The sequence below is a fragment of the Salvia hispanica genome, chromosome 5 (assembly GCF_029641045.1).
Source record: "Salvia hispanica isolate PSC_SH4W2 chromosome 5, Shi_PSC_v1, whole genome shotgun sequence".
Taxonomy (NCBI): Eukaryota; Viridiplantae; Streptophyta; class Magnoliopsida; order Lamiales; family Lamiaceae; genus Salvia; species Salvia hispanica.
In genome coordinates, this window is record NC_142696.1 from 22,896,603 (window position 1) to 22,915,202 (window position 18,600).

The window sequence follows — 18,600 nt, forward strand, 5'->3', positions numbered from 1 at the left end:
TAAACCTAATTTATAAGAAATTAAAAAATTAAAGGAATATATATTTTTTAAATAATAATAAAAATAATAATATTATTTCTTAATGGGTTACCTATATCCGACCCGAACCCAGCCCATCCCGAAACTATCGGGTTCTTAATAGGTCAAGCCGATAAGGACACAGATCCAATAAGATTCGACCCCTATCCAATAATTTCGTGCGGATTCATATCGAATTATCGGGTCTTGTCGAAAGTTGTCAGTCCTAAATTTAACCCACTCGATATAAGGATAGTTCGGTCCAAAATTATTTTAGGGGTGAATCTGGGATTTTGTATTTGATGTTGAAACTGTGACTACAAAGCAAACCCTTTCAGACTTCACTGAAAGGTTTTAACGCTCAACCAGTTAACCCTCTCGAACTCAAAAACCCTCCAATGGCGGAAATCCCGCCAACTGAAACCCTAACCTCAGTGGAGCACCAGGATTCCACCGATCAGCCGAATCCGTCGGTGAGCCCTCCGCCTCCATCCGCCGAAGAAATTAACCTTCCAGAGAAGCGCAAGCGTGAGGTTGAGCCCGAACCGGAACCCTCAGCCGACAAGGCGAAGCACCCGCTGTGGAAGACGAGCCTATGCTCCTACTTCAGGAGGTCTGGCGAATTGTGCAGCCACGGCGAGACTTGCCGCTACGCTCACGGGGAGGACGAGCTCCGGCCGCGCCCCGACAACACTTGGGATCCCACTTCGGAGCGGGCTAAAAAGATGGCCAAAACTAATGACCAGGATAAAGCTGCTGAGGCGGGCGGCATAATGATGACGGAGGCGTTGGAGGAGGACGGGGAGGAGTCTTCTTCTGGTTTATCCAAATGTATTGTCAATTTGCCTATGAAGTGGAGTTCGGATAATTTTAGGCTTTTTCTGAACGACCAGGTTAGGTTGCTATCTATTATTATCTCGATGCAATTGCTTGAATTGAAAAATGATGATTGCTTAAGTTATTTATGTAATGGTTCTGCAAATCTACAACTGCTCTACTGAAAATCAAGAGATGCATCTTCTGTTAGTTTATAATCAACGAGTTCATTTGCAGTGCTTGATGCATATCATGAATCTGATAAAATTGTTGTAACAGGGCATCGTGTTCAAATCGGCAAAGAAAAAGAAAGGAATGATAGTTGGTTTTGTTACTTTCGAAAGTGAAGAACAATCTAAGACTGCTGTGGAGGTACATCCGAATATTCCTTCATAAGTTATAAATGTGTGAAATTTGCTTCTCATGTTCTTGGTGTTTCAGAAGCTGGATGGGCAAACTGTTGGAAATAATAGAACATTAAAGGTCTCGGATGTCATTCAAAGACCGTTTGAGAAAAGCAATAAAGCTGCATTGCCTGTAAAGCCATCTCCAGATAATGATGATGAGAATGACAGTGTACTTCCTAGCGATTCAGCCTCAAAGGCTAGAAGTGCCCGTGATGCTGTGACTCCTCTTGCTCACATGTCCTATTCTGATCAGCTCGAGCACAAGAAAAACTCTTTGGCACAAATCCTCAAAAGACTAGTTAGTATTATCATACTCACTCGATATGTTTTGAGTTACATGGAAGACTTGTTTTCTCTTTTCAGTAATATTACTTTAAACCTTCTGCAGCCCACTAATAGGAGTTTCGGATTGTATTTATTGTTAATAGACTCGAAATGCACGCAAGGCATGTCCAAATGGTATTTCACTTCCAGAATGGATCCTGAAGGCTAGAGAAATAGGTCCTGTTCTATTCATGTCTCAGAAGTTTAATAAAAGATTATGGTGTTGATAATTGTGTAATAGCATCATGGTAGAATCTGACAGAGAGGACATTATTGATATTAATGTTATGCCATGTTTCATTGTATTTGAACTTTATCAGTCTCTCTTGCTGTAGACCTAAGGCAGGATAGAGAGACTATGTGCAGATGGATCCTTTACCTAATATTTTTGCTGTAATTCAGGTGGTCTTCCATGCAAATTAGAGGGTATAATCGAATCACCCCTTGTTAATGGATACCGTAACAAGTGTGAATTCTCTGTTGGAAATTCTTTGCAAGGGAAGCACACAGTGGGCTTTTTACTTGGGAATTTCAGGTAGTCTCCTGTTAGCGAGCTATCATAATTACTACATTTTGTTCCCTCAACTTAAAATTATTTGGAAATTTTATATAGGGAAGGTGTGACAGCTGTTGAGGAACCCGTTGACTGCCCAAATGTTTCTAGAATTGCTTGTAAATATGCTGCTATCTTTCAAGAATTTCTGCAGCAGTCGTGCTTACCCATATGGAACAGATTGAACAATAGCGGGTTCTGGCGTCAACTTACGGTTTGTTTTTATACAAAAATTACTGTAAATGTCAAGTGAGGTTGTTAATTGTCTTAAAAATTGCTGAATTTGCTTCAACTCGTGATCCCAAAAAAAAATGCCATCCTTTAATTCAAACATTACTAATTAGAAAACGAGTACCTTAGGTGACTATTTATTGCCAATGTTTATATCTAGGTTCGTGAGGGTAGGAAACCTGGCCAGATTGATGCTGACAATTCCGAGGCTAGTATTTCAGAGGTCATGCTCATGGTTCAGGTTCGTTCCTAGTGGTTGCCTTTCGAATTTCATAAATCTAACTGTCGTCCTACTGCCTGAGTGACTGATTGTTGTACATATTCTTCATTGACTGTATAAGAAGACAACCTTCTAAGAAATCTGTTTTGGTAATTTATTATGAAGAGACTTGATTGGTTGATTGACTAGTTCAGTGTATTTCCCGATATCTTGTGTGATGCAGGTGTGCACCCTGGGTTCTGATGAAGGGCAGGTAAAAGAGGAACTTCATCGGTTAGCACAAACTTTTTCTGCAGGATCTACTGCAGAATCTCCTCCATTACCTTTAACAACACTAGTAATTCAGGTAAACCAGTAGCCCGAATTGATATTGTGATTTGTGTATGATGATCTTATCATATGTTTGACTGAGTTCAGGTTGCCATCTACGGAGTATAATTTTTCTTTTGTTTTCCATGGCATATTCTGCCATAAGGTAGGAGGGAGAAAATACAAATACTCCCTCCGTTTTTTAAAAATAGAAACATTTGAAACTGCACGGGTTTTAATGCACAATTTGGTAAAGTAAGAGAGAGGGAGAGAAAAAAGTAATGGAATTAATGTTAGTGGATTATGAGGCCCACTTTATTAGTGGTATAAGTGGTAAATTAATTGATGTATAGGGTGTAAAGATTTCCTAAAATAGAAAGTTGAAAGTTGCTATTTTTAAAGAACGGACTAAAATGGAAAGAGTTGCTATTTTTAAAAAATGGAGGGAGTATGATGCAACCTAGTTATAGCAGCTATGAGAAATTTGAAAATACTAATACAATTTTGTACTGTTGCGAGTCTAAGAGAACATCTATTGAAAAGCTTTCAGTTAGCATTTCCTTTCGTAAATATTGAGATTATTGAAAGGTAGTCATTACGTATCCTTGTCTCAGTTGCCACTGTTGTAATTTTGAACTAGGAATGTCAAATAGCTAATTAGCTATAATATGGAGCTCAGGGCAGTGCTTGATCCTGTTTGTGTTTTCTTTCAATCTCTTAATAAGTATTATACTTCTTTGTTAGTTGCCTGGGATTTCCTCCCAAAAATATCATTATCTGCACTGCAGTTTGTATACTAAATTCATCTTGTTTGGGTCAATTCTGCACGTAATCATGTCTGACATCTTTTGCAGGATCATACAGGAATATCGAATGCTGCACCATCCGATGCCCCTTTGCGGTACGTTTTTCTTCATAGAGGGGGTGATTGTGGACTGGAGATATCTGATGATGTCGTAGAACCAAGAATTCATGATCACATAAGCAATCTCCGGTTCTCTATATCTCCGTCTGCCTTCTTTCAGGTAAAATTTCTTGATTTTTTTAATGATCAGGCCATCTTTTCTTCATACTTCCTATAAGTTTGGCGCTTCTTCTCCCTAAAGAAGAAATCAAGCAAAGAATGAAGAGGACTAGTTTCTCTTATACCTCATTTGCTAATTCATTTCTAATTTTTTGCAGGTTAACACCCTTGCAGCAGAGAGGTTGTATTCACTTGCCGGGGACTGGGCTGACCTGGGTCCTGACACTTTACTCTTTGATGTTTGTTGCGGGACTGGAACTATTGGTCTGACTTTAGCTCACCATGTTGGCATGGTAATGCTTAAAATCCATTTTGAACATTTATTAATTGCATGTATTCCTCTAATTGGTGTTATATTGGCAAAGAAAAAAAATAGAACATTGAATTGGGAACGAAGGTAAGCACTCCACTTTATTCATATGGTGCTGCAATTGTATTGGGTTTGGGTAATACTCCCTCCGTTCTATAGTAATGGAGGCGTTTCTTTTCGGCACGGAGATTAAGAAAAATTGTGTTAGGTGAGTTAAGTAAAGTGAGAATAAAGTGGAAAATGAAAAAGGTAGAGAGATGAAGAGAGAAAAAAGTAAGAGAGGGTAAAGTAGGTGTGATAAAATGTGTTGACTTTTACTAAAAAGGGAAATGACTCTATTACTATGGAACGTACCAAAATGGCAAAATGACTCTATTACTATGGAATGGAGGGAGTATTAAATTAGATCATTCCTTGTAGTCTTGTACACTATCCTTTTGTTAGTTATTCAATGTGACAATTGATTTGGATTCCAATTTTAACAGGTCGTCGGTATTGAAATGAATGCTTCTGCAGTTTCAGATGCAGAAAGAAATGCGGAAGCCAATGGCATTAAAAACTGCAGATTTGTCTGTGGAAAGGTTGGGACTTATTTCCCTAATTATTTCTTCCCTTTTCATTTCTGGTTCGCCAATGTCTACTATGTCTATACTAACTGAGTAATGTGTATAATAGCCAAATCTTCTGTTCTAATGTTCCTTAATTTGTGACAAGGCTGAGGATGTTATTGGGTCGTTGATGAAAGAGTATCTATCTTTGCCTGAAAAGCAAGACGAAAACAGAGACACATCAGAAAATAATGAGTCTGAAGCCAATTCCGCTGAAGAAAATATAAACTCTGTTGATGGTGTGGTTGGAGCTGAAAATAGCTCTGTTGTTGTTAACCATGAGAACGGTCATGCTGTGAGTGGGTGTTCGAAAGATGAGGCTAAGTTGGAGAAGGATTCCACTTCACAAAGTAGTAGCAACCCAATGCGACAATTTAAAAATGTCGTTGCTATAGTGGATCCTCCACGTGTCGGACTTCATCCCACTGTAAGTGATCTTCAAGCATTTTTATGCATATGTAGTTCAGGCAAATGGTATCCATCTTTGAATTTTAGACTATCCATAGGAACGAACCTTTCCATTCCTCTGCAAGCATATAACGAAATGTTGCATGCCTTGTTACTCCATTCTTGCTATAAAGCTCTATCTAATGTTCTCGACAACTATTCCTGTGAATGCAGGTAATCAAAGTTTTGAGGACGCAGTCGCGTTTAAGGAGGCTCGTGTAAGTTTCTCCATCTATTATTTCATCAATCAATATTGTTGGTCTCTATTGTGTCCCACAATATATTTTGACTCCATTCTCTTTTATTCAGCTACATCTCCTGCAATCCTGATAGTCTGGTGGCAAATGCTATCGAGCTCTGCACGCCTTCACCCGATAAATCCGAGAAAGGAAATAATAAGAACAACCGGGGATGGAGAAATATGAGCGCTGCTGGTCTAGCCCGTCACAGATCCAAATCTATGCCCGAGTCTGAGCCATTCAAACCCGTGAAAGCGATGGCTGTCGATCTTTTCCCTCATACACCCCACTGCGAGCTGGTGATGCTGCTTGAGAGGTGAATAAGCTTAAACATGAGTTGATGAATCATCTACTTTTTTGGTATTCCATAGTTTCACATCTTGCTTGTTTTTCAGTTGAGTTATTAACATTTTATTTTCATTTACTAACTATAGCAGCTGAGACTTTTTGAGAATTTGTTACAAAACTTACAGTTTGATCATAAATTATTGCTCCACAATTTAATTTTACAAGATAAATAAATTGAAACATTATGGTATAAATGTGTAGTTATTTATAAAGCAGATTGTCCAATCTTTATGATCTGCTTTGTTATGAATGGATGAGTTAGAAACGCCTTTTTATGGACTAATATGCTTTTGCCACTATGTCTTGTCTATTGATTTTGTCACGTAATTGTTGTTTATTGTTATTATTATTTCTGGTCAATAATACCTGTATGATTACTTTCATCCAGCTCAAAATTTTCTCTTTAAGACCATTTGATTAGAAGATTTAAATGAAATCTAATTAATTAAATTTCTTAATGAAGAGGTGGTGGCACTGTGCGGATGTGTGGTGTAGTTTATTCCAAAAAATTTAAGCTGGAATGACTTTTCTTCCATAAAGAAAATAAAATGTGATAGATAACCTAGAAATGGTTGTTCGGTCTAGTTATCATTTAAATTGGGGTGATACGACATGTTTTTTGCTTTTATTAGAAAATAATTAGTGTTCGACTTTGTGTTATGAAGAAAAGCAAAAGCTGAGGTTGAAAAGAGTACTTCTTCATCAATACTTTTATATATATAGTCTGCGGTGTTGGAGCCATGTGTTTTTGCTAATAGTAACTACCAACCACCTTTATTATTGGTGCAACATTCCATCAGAAAAGTCCATATATTATTAAATCATCATTCACTATCAAATCAAATATTGGTCCCAACTTCTCATCAATTAATTTATTTTACACCGAATCATTGGTTATGTCTATCAAAATGTTAGATTTATCTTATCTACGTAAAATATGATAGTATAATATTATTTGTAAACCTAATCAATCAACGTGATATTGAATCCACCAATCTTTCGACTATTAGCCAAGTTTATCTATTTTATTGTTTATACTTTATATTGCCCACCAATTGTTCTTCCCCATCTCATTTTTTCTCTTTTAGGAGATGCATCATTGTGTGATTGATAACTTTTTACGATGAGTGGCCGGTCAAATCAAAATTTTAATTTTCAAATTTGTACTTTATCTTTATGGTGGCTTAAATAATATGAGCCACAAATCATGTTAAAACTATGTATTTTGTTCATATGCGTTAATCTTGATTTAATTTGTCACGTGCAATTAGTAAGCGTGCATGCATGTAAGTGAGTTATTCAAATTAGATTATATCATAATTTAAACAAACCCTACTGTAGTAGGTAGGATTATCTGACACGTGGAGTGGAGTTACATCTGCAACATATGTAATGAGTTTCTTACTGTGTTTGAATCAAGTCATCAACGTTAAAAAGTCAAAACTGAAGTTTAACATTAATATGAGGTACAGTGCCACTCACTCAAACCAAAACAATTGTTTATATATCCCAAAGGCTTGTAATTCTCATAGAAGGAAGAAGATTACAGTCAATGTAGTCGCATACTTAATTTGACCTTCTAAAGACTTGTTTTATAGTAGTACTCCTAATTAGTGGGGTAAAATATAAAATAGACACATCCACAAAAATAGAGCCACGTGGACAATACAAAAGCACTAAATAGAGTGAAGTGCAATAGTGCGGATGAGTTCAATGGGCTATTTTTAATCCCATTCATCACGTTCATTATATTTTAATTTGGTGTATGAAATTCTTGATATATGATAAAAACAAAATTTAACTAATTTTTACAAATGTGAAATAAAAAAACAATAAAACATTGCATCCACAAAAAATAATCATGTTTTTTTAATTTTGGGTCGTCCACCGAAATGAGTTTTTATCTACTTATAGTAAGTTTTTCTTTTTAATGAGATAACTCTCATTTTTTACTACTCCCTCCATTCCATAGTAGAGTCATTTTCCCATTTTGTACGTTCCGTGTAGTCATTTCATTTTTTAGTAAAAAATACTAACACATTATTTCACTATTACTTTTCATTTTCTCTTACTTTAATATATCTTTTCCTTTCTTCTACTTTATTAGTACTATCTTTTTTATTATTTTACATTACACATGTTTTCATAATCTCCATGTCAAAAAGAAATATCTTCACTACTATAGAACGGAGAATAATAAATTAATTACTCAATGTCCATCAATTATAGTCTTTTTGTCATTTTCCTCATTAATAAATAAATGTCTCATTTAGTTTTATACTATTTTTGTTAATAGATCTCACATTTCACTAACTTTATTTCATTCACATTGCATTATAAAATTATGATTCATCTTCACTAATCTTTTTCATCTAGCATTTAATTTTCTTAAAATCGGACAAAATTTGATGGACGAATATAATATTTTTTTATATTAATTTTACATTAATGTCAGAAGATTATTTTAGTGGAAGATATAAAAATGAATGCTGATATATTTATTTATTAATTTTTTTTTATGATTAAAGCGAGATACCTTTGAATACTAATGTATCCATTGGAAAACGATACATGAATTTGAATAAAAAAAGTGGCGAACGCAGTGTAAGCAGCAGCAGGTCTCTTGTTGTGCAGTCGTGTGTAGTAAATACAGTAGCATCGTCCCAACACCTACCTTCTTCCATTTATATCCACAATTCATGTCTTTCTCTCTCCTCTAACCACCTCTCCATCTCCTGCCCCTCATAAAACCTCCGATTCATTTCTCCAATTTCGTTTATCGCATACCGAGATGATGAGCAGCGCTCAACCACTTCCGATCGCCACTCAGGTAAATTCTACTTCTAAATCTTCTTCTCCTCGCCACAAATCTTCAATTTCTGCATTGGCTCATTGATTCTCAATCACTATTTGTATTTATATATGCGTGCAGTGCAGCACATATTCCCAATTCCTTCTGCCGTTTATATTTCCATTTTAGCGTCTATTTAGTTTCTTCAACTTCTATCCATTAGCTGAACAATTACACTGCAATAATTCCTGATAAAATGACCTCTCTCCTTTTTTCATGCTTTCTTTAAACTTCATTATTCACTTTACGAAGCTACTTGTTGCTTTTAGCATTTATACTAATTCAAGCTTTATTCTCAGATGGAAAAGCCTTCAGAAATGATGGAAGAAACATCGCAGGGCAAGGGCACGCAATGGAGGAAACCAAATCTTTTCCTGGAGATACCTACCAGAGCAGCCGACGAGTCTCCTCCAGAAGTCGTGCAAATAAACATGCCTCCGACTCCAATTCCGACTCCCAAGAGAGTGAACTTCCTTTTAACGCCTGATTTTAATGATTCATTACCAAATGAATCTTCTGAACCCCCCTCAGCCAGAGGGAAACCCTCTATCATGAGTTTTATGCCAAAGTTGGGCTTCAAACACCGGGGTTCGAATTCGGATGTGGACAAGGCTGTCAATGTTGATTCGAGTTCCTCCACTGTTGCTACACAAGATAAGCTATCCATTTCGCGTTCATGGTCGCTTACCAAGATTTTCACACCAAGGATTAAAAGGGCATCATCCATGCCTGTACCTGAGGTCCCAAATCAAAATTTGGAGAGTATTCATGGAGGAAGTGTTAACAGTCATCTCACAGTTGAGGTAACCTCTTAAGATTTCTTCCAGTAGTTTTAATAAAACTCTGCTTTGTGGCCTACTTATCTGGTAATGGTATGGACTTGTTGGCTGCTTGAGATTGGTGAGTGTACCTAACATATTTATGTTGGTTGTCTTGTTTTGTAGATTAAAGAAGTTGGACACATGTCTCGTTCGCATTCTCTTCCGGTCATTAACAAGGAAAATGGGATTCCGAAACTGAACTCTTTCTTTCGTGTGATTCCCTCAACACCTAAAGTGAAGGATGCGGAGTCTGAGGTGTCTGTGGCTTCAACAGGAAAAAATGATGGTAATCATAAAATATTCTAATTCAGATGCTGCATCTATTTGTACATCATTTGTGGCGTGTGTATGCATATGAAGTTACGGCTATTCTCAGAGAATAACGAAGCTGGTGGAGAAGACATACCAGAAGAGGAAGCTGTGTGTCGAATTTGCTTTGTTGAGCTATGTGAAGATGGAGAGACTTTTAAGCTGGAGTGTAGCTGCAAAGGCGAACTTTCATTGGCTCATCGAGAATGCGCAGTTAAATGGTTTGCCATCAAAGGTAACAAGACATGTGAAGTCTGCAAGCAAGAAGTTCTTAATCTACCAGTCACACTTCTACGCGTCCAAAGCTCTGTAACTGGGGCCACGGATTTCAGAGAAACAGAGTTCAATGGACACAGGCAAGTGGCTAACTGTATATCTGAGGCTAAAGTTATGTCATTTAATCTCAAAATAATCGAATGAGTACATTGTACCCCATATTATGCCGTTTCTGCTTAACTTCCTACTGCATGAAACTATCAAATGAAACTATGGCTGATATTCAAAATGTATAGAGTTTGGCTGGGAAATAGACATATAAAGAGCATTGAAAACTATGAGAAATTTGATTTGACCATTTTCCCTTCCTTTCCTGCATCTGAGATACTGCAGTCTGCATATCACACACCTTTTGTTTGGCGCACTGCCTTGTATAAGCAACGAACACCTAATATGTTATCTTTTGTAAGCGAGTGTAACCGTGTCTGTTTTGTTTCTTCAATGCAGAATTTGGCAGGAATTGCCTATTCTTGTCATTGTTGGTATGCTAGCCTACTTCTGTTTTCTTGAGCAGCTACTGGTAAGGTCGCGTGGAATTTATTTTCTGGAGACCAAGCACAGCATATAGCTCACTATTAACCGAATTTGTTTATGATGCAGGTTAAGAACTTGAAGTCCAGTGCAATTGCTATATCACTTCCAGTTTCTTGTGTGCTTGGCCTCCTCTCATCCATGACATCTTCAGCTATGGGTATTTCTAATTCTCAGTCCAAAAAGAGAGTAATGCTGGTGCTGCTAATTAGTAAAAGCTAATTATCAAATCTCAGCCAGAAAGAGCTAAGCATTCTTTAATATCTTGCAGTGAAGAGAAGATTTGTGTGGGCATATGCATCATGCCAGTTCATTCTTGTTGTCCTCTTTGCCCATATATTCTACAACGTGGTAAGAAATTCATTTTCGTAATGCAGATTTTGCATTCTATGGCTTGAACCAATCTTTAACAGGTTTTAGGCTATATCTCTTGATTTCTTGCGACCTGAGATATGCAATGTTATATGAGTGTAGATTCATGTGCAACCTGTTGTATCGATCCTTCTATCCACATTTGCTGGATTTGGCGTGGCAATGAGTGGAGCTTCTGTTATTGTAGAGATCATCAGATGGAGAGAGCGACGTTGGGCTACCACATTCTAGACCGCCTCATTTCTAGGCCTCGTGTCGGGGAATGAGTGTCAACAGTTGCAGCCGAAAATGGAAGTTTCTTACAGTATGATACCAATTGGTCTGTCTCATGCTAGGAATTAGGCCATGAAAAAAAGCTTTTAGCGAGGAAATGAAAATGTATATCTATTTTGTTCAAATTAGGATACCACTCCAACACTCAAATGGGCAGTGGAGACAGTTTGGAAGATATATATATGGAACGATCAAATGCGTGTTGTTTGAATTTGGAACTCATACAATATGTTAGGAGAATTGAAAACCCCATGCTCGAGATAAATACTGCCTAGAATTGTTGATGAATTCTTGTTATCTCATTAGCTTATAAAAATTGGGAAATAGTACAAAAAATGATTAAAACCCAAATTATCGTCGCAATTCGAAACTTAGCAGGAGGAAATTGCATATCCATCCGTGAATTTAATTTTGCAATTCGAGCGATGCGTGACATACTGGTCCCCTATAAAACGATTCATTTATTTTGGAGATGTCCCAAGAACATATTTAAATGTAACATTATTATTTCTATTCATTCAACTAATAAAATTAACAAAAAAAATGGAAATGCCTTGCGAGACAGATATGGACAATAGGTGTAAGGTGTGTATGGACAATAGGAGTAAGGTGAATGATCAAATACTAACTCAGTTACCGTAATAACTAATAACTAGTAGTAATAACTAATAGTACTATCAATTTTATATGTTAAAAATATCAACACAAAACATAAATTTATCAATCTTCTTGTGTTGATAAATTTATGTCTTTGTGTTAATATTTAAATTTACATATTGTATTGATATAATTATATTTAATAATTTTAATACACAGAATTAAAAGTTACTCCCCGGTGAAATCAGATGGGATAATGTGATCGGCATTTATATGACATGGGCCTCGGGCCCGGGAACAGCCCAACAGCAAGTAGAACACTTTGATTTTCTCTGAACCTTTTTTGAGTGTGATTTTGAAATAAACAAAAATTACTCACCCAACTCCGCCTCCCTCCCTGCGTCTACTACAGCGGCAGAAGCTTTTGTGAAATTAGCAGGAAAACAGAATTTAGTGTGTGAGGGAGAGCAAGGGAGCTCAGCTCGTAAAGCAAGGAAGGAGAAGGAAATAAGGAATGAAGATAGAACAAGTGCAATCAACCACAAAGAAACAGAGAATCGCAACTCACACTCACATTAAAGGCCTTGGCCTCCAGGTTATTCTTTTCAACTGGCTCTTCTTTCCATTGTCAATACTATTATGTTTACACAAATTTACAAGTTTCAGCCTTTTACGGTTTCGGGGGTTTATAAGCTCTAGGGTTTGTTCCTCCTGTATTAGCTTTACACCATTTAATTTGTGGGGAGAGAGTAGATATTTTGGTTTCTTTGCATAGTCACGTTTTGGTTTATCTGGTTCACTCTTGTTTTCATTAACTGATTTTATTGTTAATATATGTTGGCAGCCCGATGGAAAAGCATTGCCTTTGGCTGCTGGGTTTGTGGGTCAGGATTCCGCAAGGGAAGCTGGTGGCCTTGTGGTTGATATGATTCGACAGAAGAAGATGGCTGGCCGTGCTCTCTTACTAGCTGGTCCTCCTGGCACTGGAAAGACTGCGCTTGCTCTTGGAATTTCCCAAGAACTTGGTAGCAAGGTCTGTATAACTGCTCCTCTCTCCTGTATTCCTTTAATCTTATATACATCGAACTTGCTCTACACTTTGAAATCTGAAATTCTCAAACTAGTGCTTCATAAGCAAAAGGAAATTCTCTATCTATGTGGCCTGATACTGTGCTCACACTTGTCTTTCCAAATACTTTCCTCGACTTTAGTTCCCTCTCTGCCCTTTATACATGCATTGTATCGAGACATGAAAAATTTTCTGTTCGAAGAGAACAACATACTGTTTCAAAGATTATATGCCAATCAGGGTTGTTTATGCGTACTGAACTTATGTTTTACTTGTTTCCTTGTCTTTTATTTGGCATGTTCTACAAATCTAGTGTCAGTGTGCCATGCATTGTAAATACTAGCATCTAACTGTCTCTGTCTCTGGTGTTGATGTATGGCATATTACTCGTCTTCTGAAATGCAGGTTCCATTTTGCCCGATGGTTGGATCAGAGGTATATTCATCAGAAGTAAAGAAGACAGAGGTTCTAATGGAAAACTTTCGGCGGGCTATTGGTCTCCGCATTAAAGAAAACAAGGAAGTTTACGAAGGAGAGGCAAGTCTCATGTTATGAGAAAAGAATGTTGAAAGAAGTCGCTGCTATTTTGCAACTTTTACTTTTTTCGATATCTAACTTTTATATATTGCAGGTTACCGAACTATCTCCAGAAGAAACTGAAAGTGTGACTGGTGGTTATGGTAAAAGTATCAGCCATGTTATAATTGGATTGAAGACTGTAAAAGGAACCAAACAATTGAAGTTGGATCCGACAATATATGATGCCTTGATTAAGGAAAAGGTTTGTCTCAGTCTCAGATAGACCTATCCTCACTTGTGCTTTCTTTTAATAATCATGACAGTTTCACATACTGTTTAGTTCCTAGAGATGCTATATTTCAGTAATGTATTTTTCTATCTACACTAATCTGCTAAGGCAGTATAAAGATTCTAAAGGATGTTGTATGAACGATAAACCATTTATGACAGTAACACATCCTTTTCATTTATAATGAATATCTCTATGGCGTTAATTGATTCAGCTGCAAGATCCGTGTCTCTAACTGTAGGTAGCTGTTGGTGATGTGATATACATTGAAGCAAATAGTGGAGCTGTTAAAAGGGTTGGAAGGAGTGATGCTTTTGCTACTGAGTTCGATCTCGAGGCAGAAGAATATGTGCCACTCCCTAAAGGAGAAGTTCATAAAAAGAAGGAGATAGTGCAGGTTTGTTACACTGCCGAGCAAAGTTATTTTATAGCTATTATATACTAGATAAAGTGATGCACTACTACGGAAATTAGAAGTAACATTTAGAAGTACCATTCCACATATTCGTTTGCCTAAGTTTGTTTACTTCCCAGTCCTGCTATCTGTTGAAGTCACAACCTAAAACTTGGTTAAGTTGTTCTTGTGCTGATCTCATCATCTTCTCGTCCCGAACTTGAGTGGAAGTTTTGTTAAACCATGTCTTGTACACGTTAAGAGTATCATGCTTCTGGAAAGCGTGCTGGTTGTGTGATAGGCCATTGGCATTTAAAGTACAAAGATTGGTTGATGCTGCAGGTACTTGTTGTGTTCTTGGCATTATGGAGCTTCTAGACTTAACTTTTCTAATATCTAGACTTTTGCTTCGATCTCATCTTTAATGTTAGCAGTAGTCTCTGAAGTCTCTGATTCAGAGTGAAAATGTTTGAATATCTCAAGTTGGTTTTGCTTGATGAATGATGATGCATTGAGGCTCTATGTGATTTGATCACGAACATTTGAGTTATGTTTTTCGTTTAGTAAAGTGATAAAAAATTAATTTGTTTACATCTGTTCTTTAAGGATGTTACATTGCACGATCTTGATGCTGCAAATGCACGGCCCCAAGGAGGCCAAGATATATTGTCTCTGATGGGTCAGATGATGAAACCTAGGAAAACTGAAATCACTGACAAGCTGCGGCAAGAAATAAACAAGGTGTGTCTTAAAGCCATGACATGGTATTTGTAGCTTCTTAGGCCCTGGGTTTTGAAGCTGATTATTTATTTATGTTCATAATTCCAGGTTGTCAACCGGTATATAGATGAAGGTGTTGCAGAGCTTGTTCCTGGTGTCTTGTTTATTGATGAGGTCCTTAACTTGCATTTATGTGTTTTTTTTTTTGTTAAAATCATTTACTAGTTTATTTCTTTACCTTGACTCTATGCCTCCTCCTTTGACTAACTGTTTAAAAACAACTCAGGTTCATATGCTGGATATGGAGTGCTTTTCTTATTTAAATCGTGCTTTAGAAAGTTCGCTATCTCCCATTGTGATCTTTGCCACAAATCGAGGAATTTGCAGTGTCAGGTATGCAGATGAAGTGATATATATTTGTAAATATCCTTTAGAGCATATTTTACTTTAAAGGATTATATTGAGAATGTAGATTTAATTCATGCTTTCTCAACAGCTAATCCGTATATCAAAGCTAATATCATAACATTGCTTTGCAGAGGAACAGACATGACTAGTCCTCATGGTATACCAGTTGACTTGTTGGATCGGTTGGCTATCATAAGAACCGAAACCTATGGCCCCGCCGAGATGATACAGGTTAATCTCACAACAACTATTCTGTGGTGGTGCTGAATGGTCAATGTCTTGTATTGTGCTTTTATTATAAGTTGCTGATGCTGTGATATAGATATTAGCTATCCGAGCACAAGTTGAGGAACTCCAAATAGATGAGGAAAGCCTTGCTTATCTTGGAGAGATTGGACAGCAATCATCATTGAGGTTCTTTTTTCTTTTCTCATTATCTTTTATGGCTATCCACTACTCTGCATTCGAGCGTTAATTAGATCTAACGCTGGCTCAAAAATGTGTCGCCAGACATGCCGTCCAGTTGCTATCTCCTTCCAGCATTGTTGCTAAGATGAATGGGCGTGATATTATTTGCAAGGTACGATTGCACGTTTAACTCAACTTCGGAAAATGTTAGTATCAACGATTATGAAGTAATAATTGGTTGACTTGTACGTTGTTGCAGGCGGATCTTGAAGAAGTGAATTCTCTCTACCTGGATGCCAAGTCTTCTGCAAAGCTTCTTCAAGAGCAGCAGGACCGATACATCTCGTGAGGAACTTGCTGAAGCGAGATTGTTTCCACCGCTGCCCCTTGTCTTGTCTAATATCTATGCCGTCTCGCAGACCAGGACCTTGAATCTTTCTGGTTTTGTTGTTCTGTCCGCATTGATTCAGATGTGAATTCTTGTCTAGGAAATTCACTCAAATTGCTGGCATACATTCGGATTCGGATTAGTTTTTCCAATAGTCTGTCGATTATTTGGTGCCCCTTTTGAGGTCCTCTGTTTTATATGTCGATGGAAATTTTCATGTGTGGATTGAGGTGACAAATGAGTTTTCAAATATAAGTAATGAATATATGAAATATAAGTAATGGATATATGATTGATTGAAATAAAAGATGTCATAGCTAAAAAGTTGTGAATATATTTCATATCAAACAATAGAATGATATAGTATGTGGTAATCTATAAGGAATTGCATTTTTTGCGTATATATAGCGAAATCTACCTTTACTGAACACGCGAATATCACTTCACAGTTCACACACACACGCAGGCGGTTGGGAGACGGGGAAGGTTGCACGATAGTGATGGAAGTTTTGGGAGACGGTGAAGGTTGGAAGAGGAAGAAGCTTGATGTTGAAGATTACCTCGATTTCATTGACGACCGCGATCTGCCTCTCACCGTTGGTCAACTTCGCGAGGTGAAACCGAGCCTCTTTCTCAGTTTTTACATGAATCACTGCCATTGTTCCGCAGTTGTGTTGATTTTTGCATTTCTCTTTTCACCCGATCCTAAATCTATTGGTAGTATGAGTTGAATTTTAAGTGCGCTCTGGATTTGGATTTTAGTTGTGCAATCGGTGAGATTTACCGAGATTTTGGGGCTGAATCTACTCGCATTTTGTTTGGCAGGTCATTAGCATGCATGGGTTCAAAAAGATCGAAGCTCCAAAGGCACGACTAGTCTACTACTATCACCTCTTTAAATTGGTAGTGTTTTTACGATTTGGATTTGGAATGTGATTCAGGCGATTCTGATGGAAATGGTTTCAACAATGGAGTTGATGGATCTCCAGCGGTCGAGCCTGCTAGACGGCGTATCTGGCGATGCAAGCTTAACCCTCAAGGAAGTGAAAGACGACCTGAAATCTCTGAGCTGGCAGGACTGCCACGTCACATCTGTTCTCACCTACGGCGCCGGCGGTACTTGCCAATCCTCCGCCGGCGTCTCACTGAAGCGGAGAAGGGCGAGAAGGAAGGTGGGTAAAGTTGCTATTGAGGATTCTGTCGTTTCTACCACTGGTACTAGTATTGTAGCTGAGAGTACCACCGTTAAGTCGGAAACCTAGTTCCTTATGCTATTTGTCACCGGAAAGGTATTCAACTCGATTTTGTAGGCTGAAAATTACTATTAACATGTTAATTGTGGTTTTTATTATATGCATATTAAAAGTTTCTATATCGATGAACGCATTATTCGTAATAAATACCTAGCAATTAAATAGTTTTGCTAAATGTTAGTACTAAGGCAAGTGGGTCAGTACCTTGACGGCTTGACCAAACACAAAGAACAGAATAACATTTGAAAAAAAAATCATTTCTTTATTAAAACAATAACGTTTAATATTAGCATATACTATTTGCACAAAAGCAAACACTAATTTCACGTACTACACGCCTTTCTCGTGGCCGTCATAATCCAAATCCTTTGCATCTCCATATACAAATTTTTTATTAAAAAATGCCAACTACTGAAAAATGTACATAATCTACTTATTTCAAAGTACTACTACTAGATCAATTTCTCCGCCAACAAAAAATAATGTTGATAATATGCGAAAATATATATTTTTTTAATATAAAACTAGTACTCGTAAAGTAAAAGAAAAATAGGAAAAATGTTAAAATTTATTATGTATAGAATTAGATTACTAGTGATAAATACCAAAATGAAAAAAATAGAGTTATGTAAATTTCATTCATTGAAACTGGAGTAAAAATATTTGCAAGCGAAGGCTGTGATAATTGGTCGTCAACAGTCTTACTTACTTAATGCATATCAAAGGCAGAAGTCAAAAACGGCGTCCATTTAATAGTAGTATTAGTAAAACTTCTAAATGAGGCGTTAATTAGTCAGTTTGTGTCAATTTTAAATGCGCCGGCAAGCATGAGTTACATTTAAATAATCTTTAATTGGATATAGTCTAGCCCCACATATTCTAAAGGTAGACTCGTCTAATTTTTACCACCATTTTAAAAAAAAATCAGATATATAATTAAACAGCATTAGTTAATATTGTCATACAGTGTGTAACTGATCTGTCAGATTCCAAAGTACTCACAAGATTATAAAGAACAAAAATAAATTAAATACGTATATGCTACCTTTTCCCATGATTCCACGACTTTCAATGTTGTTAGGTTTCATAAATTTGTTTTGGAAGTATTTATAGTTGGTTGATAAATGTGTTGTATGTAATCAATTTTTAAAAAATCATAGTTAATCCACGAAGTTATCGATTCATGATTCAACTGATTGGATTCATGATTCAACTGATTGGATTGAGACAATCCATAAGATCAAATACTTATTAAATAATTGTTTTAT

At 36.9% G+C, this 18,600-nt stretch overlaps 4 protein-coding genes across 5 annotated transcripts; all 4 read left to right on the top strand.

The window, feature by feature from the left end:
* The first annotated feature begins 336 nt into the window (after positions 1–336).
* LOC125188948 (zinc finger (CCCH-type) family protein) lies at positions 337–6,048 on the top strand. Its single transcript, XM_048086068.2, has 14 exons — positions 337–911; positions 1,114–1,206; positions 1,276–1,539; positions 1,670–1,742; positions 1,968–2,100; positions 2,179–2,332; positions 2,510–2,590; positions 2,793–2,915; positions 3,733–3,903; positions 4,061–4,195; positions 4,698–4,793; positions 4,927–5,247; positions 5,442–5,485; positions 5,577–6,048. The coding sequence occupies exons 1-14, from the start codon at positions 417–419 to the stop codon at positions 5,824–5,826; spliced, it is 2,433 nt and encodes an 810-aa protein (XP_047942025.1). The 5' UTR covers positions 337–416; the 3' UTR covers positions 5,827–6,048.
* A 2,419-nt stretch (positions 6,049–8,467) lies between these two features.
* On the top strand, positions 8,468–11,498 carry LOC125188950 (uncharacterized). 2 transcript variants are annotated; one of them, XR_016130854.1, is made up of 8 exons: positions 8,468–8,684; positions 9,005–9,508; positions 9,650–9,812; positions 9,903–10,191; positions 10,559–10,631; positions 10,712–10,831; positions 10,914–10,993; positions 11,117–11,134. XR_016130854.1 is itself a non-coding variant. In XM_048086070.2 (8 exons), the coding sequence occupies exons 1-8, from the start codon at positions 8,646–8,648 to the stop codon at positions 11,243–11,245; spliced, it is 1,368 nt and encodes a 455-aa protein (XP_047942027.1). In that variant the 5' UTR covers positions 8,472–8,645; the 3' UTR covers positions 11,246–11,498. The 2 variants fall into 2 exon arrangements, 1 of the variants encoding a protein (XP_047942027.1); XM_048086070.2 differs by having other exon boundaries at positions 8,472–8,684; positions 10,712–10,802; positions 11,117–11,498.
* A 729-nt stretch (positions 11,499–12,227) lies between these two features.
* Positions 12,228–16,296, top strand: RIN1 (P-loop containing nucleoside triphosphate hydrolases superfamily protein). The gene is made up of 12 exons (XM_048086069.2): positions 12,228–12,479; positions 12,729–12,917; positions 13,359–13,490; positions 13,585–13,734; positions 14,003–14,158; positions 14,762–14,896; positions 14,984–15,049; positions 15,162–15,268; positions 15,415–15,514; positions 15,606–15,697; positions 15,794–15,863; positions 15,951–16,296. Exons 1-12 carry the CDS (start codon positions 12,399–12,401, stop codon positions 16,038–16,040), a joined length of 1,368 nt encoding a protein of 455 aa, XP_047942026.1. The 5' UTR covers positions 12,228–12,398; the 3' UTR covers positions 16,041–16,296.
* A 132-nt stretch (positions 16,297–16,428) lies between these two features.
* Positions 16,429–17,430, top strand: LOC125188952 (uncharacterized). Its single transcript, XM_048086072.2, has 3 exons — positions 16,429–16,693; positions 16,905–16,946; positions 17,021–17,430. Exons 1-3 carry the CDS (start codon positions 16,580–16,582, stop codon positions 17,339–17,341), a joined length of 477 nt encoding a protein of 158 aa, XP_047942029.1. The 5' UTR covers positions 16,429–16,579; the 3' UTR covers positions 17,342–17,430.
* Positions 17,431–18,600: the final 1,170 nt, after the last annotated feature.